The sequence below is a fragment of the Rhamphochromis sp. 'chilingali' genome, assembly GCF_963969265.1.
Source record: "Rhamphochromis sp. 'chilingali' genome assembly, chromosome: 17".
Taxonomy (NCBI): Eukaryota; Metazoa; Chordata; class Actinopteri; order Cichliformes; family Cichlidae; genus Rhamphochromis; species Rhamphochromis sp. 'chilingali'.
Window position 1 is genome coordinate 23,544,477 of NC_137944.1, and position 18,234 is coordinate 23,562,710.

At 38.7% G+C, this 18,234-nt stretch overlaps 2 protein-coding genes across 3 annotated transcripts; one reads left to right on the plus strand and one right to left on the minus strand.

The window, feature by feature from the left end:
• Positions 1-3,825: 3,825 nt before the first annotated feature.
• Positions 3,826-9,064, plus strand: LOC308384562 (uncharacterized protein). 2 transcript variants are annotated; one of them, XM_080863090.1, is made up of 8 exons: positions 3,826-3,870; positions 4,026-4,083; positions 5,315-5,967; positions 6,175-6,220; positions 6,295-6,386; positions 7,701-7,811; positions 8,400-8,676; positions 8,751-9,064. In XM_080863090.1, the coding sequence occupies exons 2-8, from the start codon at positions 4,054-4,056 to the stop codon at positions 8,943-8,945; spliced, it is 1,404 nt and encodes a 467-aa protein (XP_080719216.1). In that variant the 5' UTR covers positions 3,826-3,870; positions 4,026-4,053; the 3' UTR covers positions 8,946-9,064. The 2 variants fall into 2 exon arrangements, 1 of the variants encoding a protein (XP_080719216.1); XR_013969353.1 differs by lacking the exons at positions 7,701-7,811; positions 8,400-8,676; positions 8,751-9,064 and adding an exon at positions 6,502-7,180.
• A 375-nt stretch (positions 9,065-9,439) lies between these two features.
• Positions 9,440-17,833, minus strand: LOC308384561 (uncharacterized protein). The gene is made up of 16 exons (XM_080863089.1): positions 17,767-17,833; positions 17,556-17,613; positions 16,462-16,565; positions 14,485-14,559; positions 13,898-14,114; positions 13,511-13,586; positions 12,995-13,306; positions 12,786-12,867; positions 12,609-12,706; positions 12,155-12,352; positions 11,986-12,072; positions 11,574-11,827; positions 11,220-11,348; positions 11,018-11,155; positions 10,175-10,277; positions 9,440-9,902 (listed from the first exon to the last, which is right to left on the minus strand). The coding sequence occupies exons 2-16, from the start codon at positions 17,583-17,585 to the stop codon at positions 9,685-9,687; spliced, it is 2,121 nt and encodes a 706-aa protein (XP_080719215.1). The 5' UTR covers positions 17,586-17,613; positions 17,767-17,833; the 3' UTR covers positions 9,440-9,684.
• Between the last annotated feature and the right edge of the window lie 401 nt (positions 17,834-18,234).

The window sequence follows — 18,234 nt, forward strand, 5'->3', positions numbered from 1 at the left end:
TTGAACAGGCAGGAAACAAGAATACCTACATATCTCAGACAACAGAAAGGACCTAATGCCCCCAAATTAGGAAAGGTCGCAATTACATGGTCTTCAGTGCCCTCTAGTGGCTAAATAACACAACCACGGTACACAGATCCAACCCGCAACAAATGCTACGGTGGTAAGTCACATGCCTCTACCAATCTCGATAAATCTCCTAGCATAAACCCCCTGTAATCAATGTCAAAGTACAACCCGTGCTATAAGTGGAAATAGACTCGTAGAACTGGAGGGATTTTGACTCACATTTGCACAGGAACGCACACGGCTGGAGATCGCTATTCCCCCACACTCATGGAGAAAAACATGGCTAGTGCTCCTCGGACTCGTGATACGGCAGGAGCGTCGTAAAAGCATGTGACGTCATCACCGCAGCAAACAGTAAGAACAAAGTGGAACTTATCGACAGAAATTAACACTGCACTTATAGCGATGCAATTGAAATATAAGGAGACTTTCGGACACTGCACATTGATGGAATTCATGCGTAGAACCACGAGCTAAAATTTCATCTCATTCAATGCTGATTATAGTCCTCCCACTAGGTGGCGCTCTAACCATTACTGACAAATCGCTTTTTTAGCAGCAAAAAGAATTTTCTGGCACAACTTCACCTGCTTCCAAGGTGCATGGAGAGGATAAAAGAATTCACAAAGCAGGAACTCCAGCAACACTTGAGGGAAGATGAACAACTTTAATAATAGACCTATTATAGACCTATTATTAAAGTTGTTCATCTTCCCTCAAGTGTTGCTGGAGTTCCTGCTTTGTGAAATTGCTTTTTTTAAACATTTCTGAGCTTGACTCTTGACTCATGTCTGCGACGTTTGGGAGAGATTGGACATTGTGTTTTTGAGTGACAGCAGATTACTGCTCTTTGGTGAGTGATTGAAACTCCACGTGCTGCCATGACCACCCCGTTTCCCTAAACATAAAAAGCTTTGCAATTTAGCACCACAAAGGTCTTTAGGTTCCATGCACCAGAGATCACGTCATTTTGATGAAATCCCAAGGAAGAGTTAGTCAAAGTATGAGGCCTGAAAAGAGGGGAAAATGTCGCCAAAATTATAGTAGTTTTCGGGTAATAAGCCACTACTTTTTTCCACACTGTGAACACTGCGGCTGATCACCTCTTCACTGGGGTGAAGAATTTGGGCTGCTGGGGCATGGAGGTACAAGAATAAATCAATGTACATGTGACCCGTGGTAGGTACCTATTTAAAATAGGACAGAGCCATAGGCGCACAGTCAGTTTAAAAGAGTTTAATTTTTAATACAAAATAAAAGAAACAGTGTAACAGCAGCACCTAAAAACAATTAAAAACGTTACCTTATTAAAAAAAACGATAAAACTGTACGATTGCCCGTGAGGCAGGACAAGCGCTGCAGGGAACAGTTTAAAAACAAATCGACATAGCACACAGGTTAAAAATGGACGGCAACTCACACATGACCCCAAATGGGTAAAACACTATAGAAAAAAAGGCAAATCTTCGGTGCCGTCTTCACTCGGGCCCCCCGCTGTGCATGCAAGAGCGGGGAGACAAAAAAAAAAGGATTTGTTTTCCCTGCAGCGCCTTCACCGCCTGCGAATCAATCTGTGGTGCCTACTGATACAGAAAAAGTAAAACAAAACCATCGACAGCCGCAGCAGTCTGTCGGCTTACACCAGTTTAAAACAAATTAAAACACACTGATGTGTCGGGTCCTTTGCCCGCAGCCAGAAATCCACCTGGCAAAGCAGCAGCTCGGTACTCTGTGAATAAAAGGCAGGAGATCACTAGCTGGACAATAAAACACAGGAATATTCCTCCACTGAATTGGTTTTGTTACCTGTCCACAAGTTCGTGTCACACCCTAATAAATGTGGGTCAGTGGCGATGAAGTCCACTATACCGTTCTCACGGGAGCAATGTTTCCCACCTACAAGGGTGCAAATAACTGTAAACCTCTGCCAACAGCCAGAGCTCAAGTGGTACATTTTTGTGTAACCTACCCTTCTAACAGAAGTTTAGGGGAGGACGCGTATCAGACTTTCATAGTTAAGAAACACCAACTTGCCCAACTCGGACCAAGCACTCGCAGCTTCAGGTTTGCAAAGGAATACCCAATTGCCCACACCTGCGCTTATGAAAGGAGCAAAGACCAGCTCCGCCCACCAGGGGCGGTCCCAAGTCTCCAGGTCTCACCTGTCACATACACATCATATTCATATGAGTACGGTTCTATTAACCACCATGCTGTACAGCAGCGGTCCCCAACCTTTTTGCGCCACAGATCAGTTTATGTCAGACACGGAGCGGCCTTTAAGGTATCGCGGATAAATACAACCACATAAAATGATCCGACCAAGACAAAAACTGTGGCATCGTGAATGTACTGTGTAATTGTGTAACTTTATTAGCAGCGTCCTCCTGAAAATGTGCCAAATTGAGAGTAACATCCTCCTCTCTGCCGCTTAATGCTCTCTTGTCGCTATGGTAACGTGTAAATATTTCTTTCAAAATAAGACGCACAACTACAACAAGGGAAAAGACCCAGGGAAATCGAGTTAACAATTAAAAACCCTGAAAACCATAAATTTCACCGCGGAGCCTCCACTCTCGTGGCCTGGTACCAAACGACTCACAGACGTCTGCTGTACAGAACCTGTGATGTCCAGACGGTATTCCTCTGGTGTTGAAAACTTTTGGGTTTAGTGATTAACATAGTTGCCATGGTTTCCTTTCTTCTCTTATTTGTTGTGTGTGATCAGGACAATTCTGGGGAAGATGGGCCTGCAGGGGAAAGTCACCCCCTTGCAGGCCAGAAGACATGAGATAAGTTTAAAGAATACAAAGTATGTATGTGTGTTATCAAGAAGATAATTCTTATGAACACAAGTTAATAAATGTGCAATTACTAAGAGTTGTTGTAGTGTTGTTATTTGCTTGCTGTCATTTTTGATTTCCTCTGCCTTTAGGATTGCAAGTATCCAGGCTCAGGAGAGGGGGTCAGTGGGAAGCCCACTGATGCTACTTGGCCCTGGTTTGCCACCTCATGCATGAGGTGATAGGACAGATGCCTTCCATTAAGCCTCCTGTCCTAATGTCCTCTCTCCCTAAGGACAATCCAGGGCCAAGCACAGCAGTGGGTGACCAAAACGACAGCGATGACGAAGCGAGTCAGCCACTTACGACAGGGAGAAAGAGGAAAAGAGATGATGAGCTGCTAGACCTCATCAGAGAGGACATGAGGCAGCAAAGAGAGGCTGAGGAGAGGAGAGCAGGGAGAGGATGGACAGACTGTTTTCACTTCTAGAAAGACTAGTTCCCAAATGAGTTATGTATTGAGAAATGTATTTATTTGAATATATTTGTTACATTGTTATATGTGTTGCATTGGTTTAAAGGTTTTATGTTATTAATAAATTGATTCAAACAAACAGTAATTGTCACTGAACTCAATTTGATTTACAGGCATTTTTATGGAAGAAATATAGTATCATCAGAATTCAAGTATTTTTAGACATTGAATTTATGACACTGAATTTTTATCCTCCAAATTTCCCTCCAAAAATATTCACCTGCAAAAATTCACCTGCAAAAAATTCACCTGCCAAAAATTCACCTGAAAAAAATTCACCTGCAAAAAATTCACCTGCAAAAAATTCACCTGCAAAAATTCACCTGCAAAAATTCAACTGCAAAAGTGATGAACTTTAATGACCCAAGCCAGAGCAATCAGCACCAGATCGAGTCGAGTGGCTCTCGGCCAATTAAATTACGCTGTTTGATCACATGACACCGTTAGCCAGCAGTTTGTCTCCTAAAAGAGAGCTGTTTAGAGGTGAGTGATTAAGTTTTTCTCCTAAATAGAGATCATTACAGAACGCCTAGTCCTACTTAAAGTCCCATTTATTTATTTTTTATCATCTACTCGAACTAAGGAAAACGTTTGACTAACTCAAAGACAATTTCCACGCCTCCCATGCCTGTCTGCAGAAGCAGTTTTGAATTTAGGAGCGCCAAGATGGCAGCGGCAAACCCTGGCGGCTCTCCGGTGAGTATATATATTTTTTTATCTTCAAGTTTGTCTTTTGAAACCTTAATTTTATTTAAATCCGTTGCTCACGTATAAAGTACACAGACGGGGTCTTTGCTCAACTCGTCTGAGGCGTGTCTCACTAAGCGCTACATGCTAGCATCCTGCTAACCGAGCTACCCTTTACATGCTGTGCTTTAGAAAATAGGATACTCGTTAAAAAAATACTCCGCAGATATTGATAGATAGACGAACACTGCAAATATAATGTTGGAAACGAGAACGGCCTTTGGTGAAGGGGTAAAATACACCATGAATAAAGCCATAGAGTGAATGGCTGCCATGGTTGCAGAACAGCCTGATTTAATGACAAGAATGGGGAAGAGTGAGGTGAAGTGAACCACAGCCACAAAACACGGTCAGACAAGGCGGCAAAAGGGCAGTGATCTGTCCGTCAGTATGAAGTTGGTGTGTGCTTTGGTGAACAAAAACTCCAGACCGGTAGCAGGAAGATGGGAGACTCGTGTTTCACTGGAATAGTGGTGAATTAAAACATCCTTTGTTGGGGACATTTCGGTGTAAATGCATCCATACAGGCAAGACAGAGGCAGACCAGACAGTGAAGAAAACAAGGCAAACATTAGAAATATTAAAACGGAAATATAGGATTGAGTTGAGGCCCTTGCAGGCTACCCACAATTTCCCCAAACTGAGCCACCCATTAAGAAATTCATTCTCACTGTTTCATAAACAAAAGGGATTAAATTTGACAATATCAAATTTAATTTTCTGACCTTTTCATAAATGAAACACGCTGCCAGGCAATCTGTTTTCGTTTTTTTTCATCCATTCAGAGTATTCGTTGGGAACACTGAACTCAATAATCATTTCCAGCTTTCTTCATTAAGTTTTGGTTTGGCTTTGTTCTCAAAAACATTTAAATAAAACAGATAAAATAGAAAATAAAGCTTTTTCTCTTGCGAGCTCAATTTTTACTGTGCTATTAAAACAAAAGATGTAAGAAAATAATAAATAAAATCCTAACCAGAAAATCAAAATACTGCAACAAATGGCATGAATTAAAAAATATACTTTTTTCAAAGAACCATAAGGAAATATGATAAAATAAACATTGGAATCTTATAGCCTAAGAATATTCAGTTAACGTAACTAACCTTGTGTTTTTAACTCACTTTTTGTTGGTGATTTAAAAATTACAAAAATAATTCTACTTTTTCCTCTCCTTTAGGATCTTCTCCTACATCATATTCTTCTGAGACTGCGTTCACGTTTAGAACATTGTCTTGAACACCTTCCCCTGGATCTGGACTTTTTAGATTTCATTTGCACCCAGGAACTAGTTTCTCTACAAGCTTTGTCTGGTCAAGTAGATACATTATGTAGTTTACATACTCTGATAAACAGAGAAAAGGATAAAATGAATCTACATAGTGCTGTCATTCAGTTTGAGTGGGGACCTACTGGGCGACTAAGAATGGCTCTTTCCCCCCATCATCTTAACAGTCTTCTGGAACTGAACTTGTCCATCCCAGCCATTGCTAAAATTTTGGGAATGTCAAGAAGCACAGTATTCCGACGCATGAATGAGTTCAATCTTTCAGTCAAAGCACTCTATAGCAGCCTGTCAGATGAAGAGTTGGACCAATGCATTACAGACATAAAATCCAGGCAGCCTCACGCTGGATACCGGATGGTGAAAGCACTTCTTCAGGCCAGAGGACACAGAGTCCAGTACCAAAGGGTTAGAAGTTCTATGCACCGTGTTGACACAGCTGGTGTTGTGTCAAGGATGTTTTCCTTGGGATGCATTGCTCGACGTGCTTATTCCGTCCCAGGACCACAGTCTCTAATGCATATTGACACAAATCACAAACTGATACGGTAAATTATTTGATCTTTTGAAGTGAAAGATATTCCTGAGAATTTTTTCATCTGCAAATGTTCAGAACTGTATTTTGTTATCTTACTCGTTACTATATTTGCATCTGGACATACATAAATTACATCTTGCATTGCTTACATTTAAACACTTCAAAGTGATAATTCAAAAACTGATAAAAAAAAAACCATTTTGTTTTCCCCATTCAGCTATAACATTGTGATCTTTGGAGGTATTGATGGCTTTTCTCGTAAGGTAAGTTTAGTTTAGTAAGTAAATCAAATGTAATATTTACATGGAAGTTTCCCATTGTTCTTTTTCCTATAAAGATTATGTATCTCGGTGCTGCTTCCAACAATCTGGCATCAACAACACTGGCATTCTTCCAAAAATCAATCGAGAAGTTTGGTTTTCCTCTCAGGTAATAAGTGATGCATTTTATTATGGGTTAGGTATTTTCTTACATACCTTTTGTAAGACTACATTTGGATATTTCATTAAAAGTTGTTTAAGATGATTCTAACTTGCCTCAACAGGCCAGCTCTGTTCTAGGATGCCCTCTGGACCCAGTGGAGGTGGTGAGTGACAGGAGAACGGCGGCTAAGCTGTCATCCCTGTTGGACAACATCTCCCACCCCATGCAGCAGACTGTGACAGCACTGAGCAGCTCCTTCAGTGGGAGACTGCGGCACCCACGGTGTGGGACGGAGAGATTTCGCAGGTCTTTCCTCCCCACTGCTGTCAGACTCCATAATAAAGACTTTAACTGATCAAGCACACACATCCATACATATGCAATAATACCAAGTGCAATAATCCTTTCTGTCATCGTATTTTTACTCAGTTGTATATAGTATTTGTATTCTATTTTTATCTTATTGTATATTTATTTTATTTTATTCTACTGTATATAGTATTTTATTTTATTCTATTCTATACAGTTGTGTACTGTATTTATTCTTATTGTATTCTAATTTTTGCCTCATAACTTTTGCACTGTCCACTTCCTGCTGTGACAAAACAAATTTCCCACGTGTGGGACTAATAAAGCTTATCTTATCTTATATATATATCTCTAATTTCAAATGATTGTTATGGTGACTTGGGGATATTTAAGAATAAAAAAAAATTAATTCAACACCTTTACCAAACACTGCTGTTATGTAATTGGATACAAGGGGTGAGATAGTAATATTTTGCCTCCTTGGCTGTAACTCCCTGACATTACAAGGGTAATCATTTTATGATGTCGGGTTCAGTGTTACACCATGATTTCAAATTCAATATCATCATCAATAAGAATTAGTATTATCATTTCAGAGTTGTAGGTAACCACTTTTAAATGCCATAGACTACTTATTTGTTTAATTTGATGTAAATATTTTTGCAAAAATATTCTAAAAATTGTCTCCTTACACAGATCATAATGATACAAGATGGCACTTGCGTAATTTCCAACAAATACAATAAATCTAAGTAATTACTACTAACCTGTGAAATCCTGAAAAATGTTTTAACAGCTGTGTTAAATTAAACTTCATACTGACACATGCTGGAAAGTGCATTCATGAGACAATTTTTCTGATGCATTCAAGAGCAGTAGCAATGAAAGATTTTAAGGATTCTTTTACAATTTGTTTTTCAAACTTTGCTTAAGGCATATACTGTTCTTTATTATCAGATCTAAGTTTGTTTAAAGCTTCGAATGTTTTGGGGTACGATTCTTTGTTTTCAGGGTTCGTGGCGACCACGGAGGGGAAAATGTGGAGGTTGCACGGCTGATGTTTACTGTTCGTGGCACAGGAAGAGGCAGTTTCATTTCAGGAAAGAGTGTGCACAATCAAAGGTTTGTTCTCATAAAATACTGTCCACCTCAAATGTTTCTGACATAAGATGGAAGGTGTTGCATCTTTATTTCCATTATTTAAAAATACATACATTTAAAGGGTATAGTTTTATGAAAGTTTTACAGTAAAATGTCTTTAGAGAACAGTGCCCTATCCAGCATGATATACTTTCTGATATGTATCAGGTGTTCCTTTTTTTTTTTTTGGCAGTTTTTGTTTTTTCTTTCAATTTCCATTACTTACCCCTCAAGGAAGAAAATATTGGACAGGTCCTACAAACCCCAAAGAGCCTTCAGGAATGTGCCCTATTTTTTAGTTATTCACGCACCTTTTCCAGTCTGTTCCTTCCTTCCATGAATGTTCATTCTGTGTTAATGGTCTGGTTGTCATCTCATGTTGCCACTGATCATTACAACCCTTTTGGCACCTTTTAAGTGATATGCCTGGGTCCTTCCTACATGCCCTGATAATGTATTATTACTGTTGTCATGCACACATTTCATGTAGGGTTAGAAACAAGCAGGGAATTTGTCATACACACCAAGAAAAGCCATACCTAATTAAATATTTTTTATATATTATTTCAGAATAGAGCGACTGTGGAGAGACCTCTGGGTGGCCGTTACATGCATTTACTACGATGTTCTTCACAACCTTGAGGAAGAGGGCCTTCTTGACATTTCAAATGTTGCACACCTCTTTTGCTGCCATTACATCTTTCTTCCTCGACTGGAGGATGATTTGAATACATTTTGCAGTGGATGGGACAACCATCCACTGCGAACAGAAAACAACATGAGTCCCAACCAGCTGTGGGAGTTGGGTCACAGATATCACCCTGTTCCTGTTCCAGAAAACACACAGGTAAAGGTGCACATTTTTAGTACTCTGATTCCTATATACAATTATTCTTTCCTAATTTTGCTTGTTCGTTGCAGGGCTTCCAGATTCCAGACATTGACTGGGAGGACAGTGGCCTATCTTGCCATAACCATTCAAGCATTGTTGTTCCGAACACTGACTGTCCATTGACAGAAGAACAAATGACAACTTTACAGGGCGTTGTTAATCCAAGAGCGGCATCCCAGTCCTTTGGTGCGGACATGTACATTATGGCTGTTCAGTTTTGTTAGCAATTCATTTAGAATAGGAAAGCTACATACAGTTGCAGGAAAAAGTTTGTGTATCTTGTTGAATTTCATTAATTTCTGCACAATTTGGTCATGAAATGTAATCGGATCTTCATCACGGACATCTGGACAATCAGTCTGCTTAAACTAAACCAACTCAAAGAATTTTCAAGGATTTTTTCATTAACATAATTGTGTATAAGCAGTTCTGATTATTGTGACTTATGTCATGAAATGGGATCTGATCTTCAAATTGTGCTGAAATCTGAGATTACACAGGGTTCACCAACTGTTTCAAGCTATAAACTTCACTATAAGTAACAATTTTTAGCAAAGCTTCGTAATGTAAACACTGAAGAATTAGGAGAGAGGGAACTTAAAAATATTGATTCACTCAGAAAACTAAATAGAAACTGCTTGTCAGTTTGAATGTTATGTTGTAAAGCAATATTTGACTGAAGGCTGATGGTTGGAATGTTTCAAAATTAAAACAGCAATGTAAGTCAATCTTGTCCTTTTATTTTGATCAAGATGCATGCAAGATGTCATTGACAAGGTAAACTTTCAAGACATTAACAGTTTTAAAAACTACTTAAAGGCATTTTCAACCGAGAACTGAACCAAGAACCAATGTTGCCTGCACAGAGTAAATGGCATCAGAGAGGCCCAGTAGATTTGAACATTTATATTCCAAATCTTAAACAGAGACTTGTACACCACTACCTTGCATTATGGGAATGACTCAAATGAGTCCAAACCCTGAGTGGCAGGTTTCAGAGCAGGCAATGAGGTCTTCCTTAAAAGTTAAATAGTCCTTGTAGTGGTATGGAATGCGCAAGGTCTCATAGCAGGTGGCAGCAGTTGGATGTCTGCCATCCACTAGCTCCACTGTGAGACTTTTTGGCACAATCTCCCATCCAGTCCAGAATTTTAGGACATTTGTCAGCTCACTTGGTGTTGCTGTGAAGAAAAAAGAGGTTTAACAACCTTGAAAAAAATCCAACCAATATATTTTTAACATTACAATAATATTGGTATTCTACGGAGCCCCGCAGGGGACACGGGAGAAAAAAAAAAAAATTAAGACGGACTTTTGCGAGATCTCGCAAAAACAAACTCGGGATCTCGCAAAAGTATTGCGAGATCTCGCAAAAGTCCGTCTTAATTTTTTTTTCTCCCATGTCCCCTGCGGGGCTCCGTAGTATTCCCCTCCTGCAAAATGGCAAACCTACCATTTAGAATAAAATGCCTCATGTAGCCTGTGATTCGGCATTTATTTTGAAGAGGACAGTCATCATCTTCATCTTCTGGCCACACGATCCACTGAAGAAGGACCTGTAACAGAACAAAGTATACCCTTAAAAATACTGCTGCACATTTTTCAGATTTCCATGGATTTTGTCTCTTCTTGTTTTGGGGAGTTCCCTTCCCTATAGCCATATTTTATCTAATTAGTCACACCTGTTCTTAGCTCACTATCACCCACTTAGCCTTATGGTCCATGACTTGATTTCTTGAATAAATTTCTATAATAATCCATGTTTTGTGCTTTTTGTGTTCACTTGGATCCCCAAACCTCTACATAGTTTTGACTGTATCTTAAAAGAAGAAACTGTCTCAAACAAAAAATGAAAATAGAAATTAATTTTTTTTTTTCAAATTCAAACAACAGTAATGGCTAAATATATAATTAGAAAATGTGTATTACCAAATAATTACTAATGTATTTTAGTCATGTCTTTTTCAAATCTACAAAATCGTTTTCTATATGTAAATCATGCTTTTCGAGCAGTTTTATTTTTACAGGACTAAAGAAAAACTGCTGTAAAGATGTATGGTCCACAAGAATATGTTCATTTTTAGTATTTGTGCATTTTATTTGTAAAAATGAATACAGCTTTGTTATGGTAAGTTTATTATTTGATACATAATTCTTGGTAAATGCCAAATTAAAATTGCAATTTTTTCACTTTGTAGAATGACTCAAGTCTTCATAGTTTGCTTTGGACTACATTTTCTACAACGCACAGTAAAATGTTATTAATGAATACAGTATTTAGGAACACAAAATTTACCTCAGGATTCACAGCAGCCAACTCTTGTGGAAAGAGTAAGGGCACCGTGTCAGGTCGCTGGGTCAGCAGGGTCCACATATGGGTTTCTTTAAGTCCCCTTCTCAGCTGTTTTATCGACCTCGTCACTCTTCCAATGACCTAAGGAAAAACGTTAACTAAACAGTAACACAGAAATATTTTACTTACTTTTCAATTCACTCACAGAATGGAGTAATAATTTCTCAAACAGCCATCTCCTGTTGTTCTCTGTCAAGGGGGGGAGGTCCCATGCATATGCCAGATCCTGAACACGTTTTCTCTCTTCATCCGACAGCTTGGATTGCCCTTCAAGCTGTAACCCATAAGACAGTAATTCAGACAGAAACAAGAACTATAAATTCCTAATTCCTCATACATAAAATTTTAAAAAAAAAGACAAGTTTAAAGTCTCAGACCATGTCTCAATGGCAGAGTTTTTGATCTAGAACAATTTTAAAGGATTAGTCTAGGTTAGACATGTTTATAACTCATACGGGGCAATGTATAAACGTTCCCTCATTTAAACATAAAAACCTACAAGCTGAATTGTCCCTCTCAGGTCTAGATCTGGACAGTCCTCGGGTGTAACGGTGGCAGTTTCAGGACTACCACCAAGTAGGACATGCACAACGGCTGGGCTAAGTCCAGATAGGCATGGGCCTCCATGAAGAAAGGAGTGCCCTACCATCCTCCCTGCCATAAGGAACATATCACTCTCCACAAGAAAGTGAGCTGCTGATGGTATGTAATGGCCTGGCTCTCCCTCAAAAAGTGGAGTAACATTAGAGTTTGCTATGAGATAAATGAAAAGAAAGGAAAAAAAAAAAAAAAAGAAGATTACTTACACACAATACAGAGGTTTTCACAAAATAAAGAGACAATTAACTTGTGAAAAGTTATACAATATAATGATCATCAAACATAGGTACGGTCAACCAAAACAAACTAACCAAAATTGATGCAAAAACCAGACATCAGCTTCTCCATGCATGTTGATAAGAAAAAACGTATTACTCCTTGTCCGATAGCTGTATCCCCTGTTAGATCACCAAACTAAAATACAAATAATACAAATAATTATTTCAAGATATATTTATGTATCATTTTCAGAAAATTTACCCTCAAGCCTGCACTCCAAGGGACGTGCCCATTCAACATTGGGTCTCTTGTAGAATGAGATGAGGGCCATGTCCTGATCAGCTACACTTTGTCTGATGTCCATTGTGAGACGTAATGGGCTCTCCATTTCATGCATGTCCAAAGCATTCTTTGCACATTCATATATGGCCTTTGAAGAGTCCAAAACAGTTAACCAGCCTAAAAGAAAATAGAGGTGATTATAATTGGATATAGTCTGTATATCAAGTTCTATCTAGATACTATTACAAAAAGATTATGTTTTATCCTTTGAAGGATTGTCTAAAGTAGTTTGAATATGAGGCTATCAAAAATAAGAAATCCATTGAATGGATACAAACTAATGGTTTGATTTCCAGGAATTGTTCACATTAGCTGTTGATTGTTACTAATCAACACCTTCCTTACATAACCTGTGACTAAATGATTGACCTACCATCCCTGACTTCACAAGTAGTTCCAGATGGTCCTGGCATATCTGCTAGCCCTTCCTCAATTATTGTATCTTCATGCCCTTTTTCATTTCGTGAGCTACTATCAAAATATGTTGTTAAATTTCATTCAAGGCTTAAATCCAATGACAATAAAAATTGCAATTTTTGTTGCTAAATACCTTTCTCCACATGAAGAGGCATGCAGCTCAATGAGGTCAGAGTGAAACATATCTGTGCAGACAGGACACTGCTGCAATGATGCTGTTGTGCAATAAATTTTAAAGGACAAAGTTAAATTTTTTTAACATTTAATTTTTCCTTCTAGCTAGCTCTTAACACTTTATGTTTTTGGGTAATATGTTAGTATGAAATTGTCAAAAAAACCTACATTCCTTTTCTGTAGGTTCATCACCATCTAAATTCACCACAGTACTTTCACTGGGAGTTTCCAAAGGAGGACAGGATTTTAGGTGTTCTGACAGAAGTTGCAGTGGAACACCTATGCCACACTTCTGGCATTTTGCTTTTGGCATGCATCTGAAGGACTCATCGCTTAGTGGTACAGGGTCATTGCTAAGTTCCTCTTGAATAGGAGCAATATATACATTTTTACCCCCACGACTGGCAGCCTTTAGGATTGTCCCTGTATAGCCAATATCAGCTGGAGGAACCAGAGAGAGTTTTCGGCTTCCCCAACCACCTGTATAAAAGCAAATTGCAGCAGATTATTCTGATCATGAAATATATCCAATGCCTCAAGAAAAGTGAAAAAGAAAAGTATCTTCAAAACTACTCAGAATTAGGAATTCACAACATGCGGTGAAAAGGAACTTGTCTTAAAAGTACTTATTAAACAGCAGGATCAGTTTCTAGTTTAATTACACAGTGCAGAATTCATACACACCCCCAGGTTTGAACAGCAGCCAGCCACCTGTTACCTCCTTCAGTTTGGGAAACAAATCATTCAGGGCGTCCCTTAACTGAAAGCAATAATACAAATACAATCTCTGAGTCCAAAGAAATTACACATTTAACATTAATTATACCCCTGTATATACTAAGAAACGGTAAAAGAACCATGCATTTACAGTGCAAACTGGATATAATAAAAAAATCTTTTTCAATCCAAAATTTACAGTTACATTTTCATGATTAATGATGAATATCCAATAATAATATTATTTTTTGTAAATGCCACCTGTGACTTGCAGTGATGGTCACCTTCAATAACACTTTTATTAAGCGAAAACTTCTCAGTTTTGATCAGTGAATAAAAAGAATAAGTTTATACCTCTTCATGTGTTGTGCTCTCATCAAGATGTGCTGTTCTTTGACCCATCCCTGCCTGTGTGTGGATATATTTTTCATGTTCTGTTGGGGTCTTCTCCATTTGTTTTGGGAGCAAATAAAATACCACTTCAAGAGGTTTAGGCTTCTTAGCAGGCACCAGAGATGTAGCAGGGAATCGCCTTTTCCCCTTTCCTCTTGAGAAAATACCAGGAAAAGACCTGTCCCAAACATTTTAACAAAATTATTTAAAAGCGACTATTATGAAATGCTTTTTTAGTTTGTTTATACAAATTCAACACAGCACTAACACTGCAGTATACACAGAAACACGGAAATATAATAAAAAAAAAATAATAATAATAGCAGCACCCGAAAAACACAAACATTCAAAAATAAACCAAAACATCAGAACTCAAAATACTGGGTCGAAACGAGCCAGATCCGTGACAGACTCAGAACTACCAAAAGTATATTTTTATGTGATTGACTGTTGTTGTAATTCAAGCCCTGAGTGTAGAGCAGGTAAGATATAAAGTTCCATCCTAAATTCCATGCTCATGCTGAGTGTTTAGTTTATGACTTTTTCACCTGGTCATTTCTTGCTGAAGGGATGGTCTTTCAGGGTTGACCAAGCTGGTACCCTGGCCACCTTGACTCTGTTCTCTGCAAGAAATAAAATCATATTCTCGTGTGTGTGTGTGTGTGTGTGTGCGCACACACACACACACACACATATATATATGTATATGTGTGTGTATATATTAGGGGTGCAACGATACACAAAATTCACGGTTCGGTTCGGTTCGATACTTTGGTGTCACAGTTCGATATTTTTTCGATACAAAAAAATGTTCATGCCTTTTTAATTTGTCATTTATTAAAATTATAAATATATATTTTAACTCAAAAGTACAGTTTTTAAATTTAACCCTAACCCTTGTGCGTGTTTTTTATTTTGACAGCGAATGCGCACCTGCGGACCACTTATGTGCACCCCTGGTTATTTAGCTCGTCATATTGCAGCCACAGAAATTATTTTGTCCATAAAACCATAAAGCTGCACTTTCTTTTTGCCTTATAGTCTGATTTGTCATAACTTCTCCGTTTTGTGGTAAGCTTTTCTTTGGCTGTCACTTCTTCACCCTGACCTGTCTTATTTGGCTCAGCAGAACTAAAATATATATCTGTCTGTGAAGGTTCTCAGTCATCCAGGTCATCGTAGTCAAATATATATCCTGCTGCTTTTACACGCGCACTCACATAAGCTCAGCGATTCTCTGCGCGATCAACCTCTCACATGTTTAAGCTTGCTGCGGGAGATTTCACTTGTCATGTTTGCATAGTAAGCTAACAATTAATAAGACGATGTCAGAGGAATTGGTGCACAAATTATCATCACTCACAGATCAGTACTGTCGCTCTCTATACACAGTTCGCACAATTGCAAAGTGAAAGCAAAAAAACAAGCGCAAATTCAAACGCGATTTCAATATGTCACATATTGACAGTGGCTCACCGATGCCAATGACATAATTACCCAGCTACATTTCTGAAAGAATGCAAAAGCATTGACATATATTTTTCCTACAATAGCCCGACGGGCAGGGAAGAGATAGATTTTGGTAGCCCGACTGAAAATATCGCTAGCCCCGGGACGTCGGGCTAGCGATATTGCGAGCCCTGTATCTGATTGAGGAATCACTCATCTTTGGAAAAGAGAGTTTATTACAGAGAAATGGCTCTTTCCAAAATAATAGCTATACTATCCGCTTCTTCTGGGCTATATTCTCAGCAGCATATTAAACACATAAGGAGAATCGTGTGCCAACAGCTGTCTAAATGACTCGGCTAAAGTTAGTAGCATGCTTGCTTGTTTTTTTCTGCTTCCACTTGTCTTTGCACTAGGATGATGTCGGCGTAAATGTGGAGTCATATTCGTCGTGTTCCCACTAGTGCTTTCAGGTTAATCTCGTTGAAATGACCTTAACGCCACAACACGGCAAATCTCCGTTAACGAGCTACCGCCGATCGCCCCGTGCATGGGGCTAGATGGCCAACATGTTAACGAGCTAACTGCGCTAACACACTAGCTCCCACCCATGTAATTGAGCATTGCATGGCAAACATACTGTTTTACTTTAGTCCATGACTCGCTTACCTTCAGGGTCATACGTCACATGAAAACCAAAATAATTCCAAACGCCAGATCTGAATGCCCTGCACTCTTCCTTCTGACGATGCTGTCTGTGTTGAGCGCTCAGTGAATCTGCGTTCGACTACTCCGCCTAGGCTGCACTGTCGAGCCTAGGCGGAGTAGTCGAACGCAGATTCACTGAGCGCTCAACACAGACAGCATCGTCAGAAGGAAAGTTGATAAAATAAATCAAAAATTTTGTATTGTTCGATACATATGCGTACCGAACCGAAAGCACTGTATCGAACGGTTCAATATCGATACGAATATCGTTGCACCCCTAGTGTGTGTGTGTGTGTGTGTGTGTGTGTATATATATATATCTCAATTTAGTTGAATGTAGGATTGACTCATAAGTCTTGCTAAAGTACCTTGTATTCTGATTCATCGCAGCAGCAACAGCAGGAGTTTGGTTGGATGATGTAAGCAACTGCAGCAAGTGTCTTGCTGACCGAATAATTTCATCCTGCATAATCTGAAACAAACACATAAAGACAGAAACAATTTATAAATTAACGTTCGATAAAATCTAAGAATGTATCATTTATTAGATAACAATATGAATATGTCTAACAAAAAACTTGTGTGGAGCGAAGTTACATTCAATCAAGATGGTCTGGCATGCTACAACTTTATAGTTGTTAAATTCTGGGTACAAGTATACATACCCATCTTGTACATGTTTATTATTATTATAATTATTATTATCCTACCCAATTACATGTTTCTTTTAATCAGAGTATGCTGTTTTAATGACTTTACAATATCATTTACATTGCATTCCTTACATTTTCCCAAATTGTATGTTATATTAATCCTATATTTCCGTTTTAATATTTCTAATGTTTGCCTTGTTTTCTTCACTGTCTGGTCTGCCTCTGTCTTGCCTGTATGGATGCATTTACACCGAAATGTCCCCAACAAAGGATGTTTTAATTCACCACTATTCCAGTGAAACACGAGTCTCCCATCTTCCTGCTACCGGTCTGGAGTTTTTGTTCACCAAAGCACACACCAACTTCATACTGACGGACAGATCACTGCCCTTTTGCCGCCTTGTCTGACCGTGTTTTGTGGCTTTGGTTCACTTCACCTCACTCTTCCCCATTCTTGTCATTAAATCAGGCTGTTCTGCAACCATGGCAGCCATTCACTCTATGGCTTTATTCATGGTGTATTTTACCCCTTCACCAAAGGCCGTTCTCGTTTCCAACATTATATTTGCAGTGTTCGTCTATCTATCAATATCTGCGGAGTATTTTTTTAACGAGTATCCTATTTTCTAAAGCACAGCATGTAAAGGGTAGCTCGGTTAGCAGGATGCTAGCATGTAGCGCTTAGTGAGACACGCCTCAGACGAGTTGAGCAAAGACCCCGTCTGTGTACTTTATACGTGAGCAACGGATTTAAATAAAATTAAGGTTTCAAAAGACAAACTTGAAGATAAAAAAATATATATACTCACCGGAGAGCCGCCAGGGTTTGCCGCTGCCATCTTGGCGCTCCTAAATTCAAAACTGCTTCTGCAGACAGGCATGGGAGGCGTGGAAATTGTCTTTGAGTTAGTCAAACGTTTTCCTTAGTTCGAGTAGATGATAAAAAAAATAAATGGGATTTTAAGTAGGACTAGGCGTTCTGTAATGATCTCTATTTAGGAGAAAAACTTAATCACTCACCTCTAAACAGCTCTCTTTTAGGAGACAAACTGCTGGCTAACGGTGTCATGTGATCAAACAGCGTAATTTAATTGGCCGAGAGCCACTCGACTCGATCTGGTGCTGATTGCTCTGGCTTGGGTCATTAAAGTTCATCACTTTTGCAGTTGAATTTTTGCAGTTGAATTTTTGCAGGTGAATTTTTGCAGGTGAATTTTTTGCAGGTGAATTTTTTCAGGTGAATTTTTTTCAGGTGAATTTTTGGCAGGTGAATTTTTTTCAGGTGAATTTTTTTCAGGTGAATTTTTGCAGGTGAATTTTTTGCAGGTGAATTTTTGGAGGTGAATATTTTTGCAGGGAAATTTGGAGGATAAAAATTCAGTGTCATAAATTCAATGTCTAAAAATACTTGAATTCTGATGATACTATATTTCTTCCATACATTTTTAACATGTATGAACATAACGCTAACTTTGAGCAATATTACTT

Excerpts from the sequence above, each read along its gene's own strand:
- LOC308384562 (XM_080863090.1), top strand. The coding sequence starts at position 4,054 with ATGGCAGCGGCAAACCCTGGCGGCTCTCCG. Across the intron at positions 6,221-6,294 it reads TTGATGGCTTTTCTCGTAAG|ATTATGTATCTCGGTGCTGC; the intron begins GTAAGTTTAGTT and ends TTTCCTATAAAG. Across the intron at positions 8,677-8,750 it reads CTGTTCCAGAAAACACACAG|GGCTTCCAGATTCCAGACAT; the intron begins GTAAAGGTGCAC and ends TGTTCGTTGCAG.
- LOC308384561 (XM_080863089.1), bottom strand. The coding sequence starts at position 17,585 with ATGGCAGCGGCAAACCCTGGCGGCTCTCCG. Across the intron at positions 13,587-13,897 it reads AGAGCACAACACATGAAGAG|TTAAGGGACGCCCTGAATGA; the intron begins GTATAAACTTAT and ends TATTGCTTTCAG. Across the intron at positions 11,156-11,219 it reads AGAAATTATTACTCCATTCT|GTCATTGGAAGAGTGACGAG; the intron begins GTGAGTGAATTG and ends GTTTTTCCTTAG.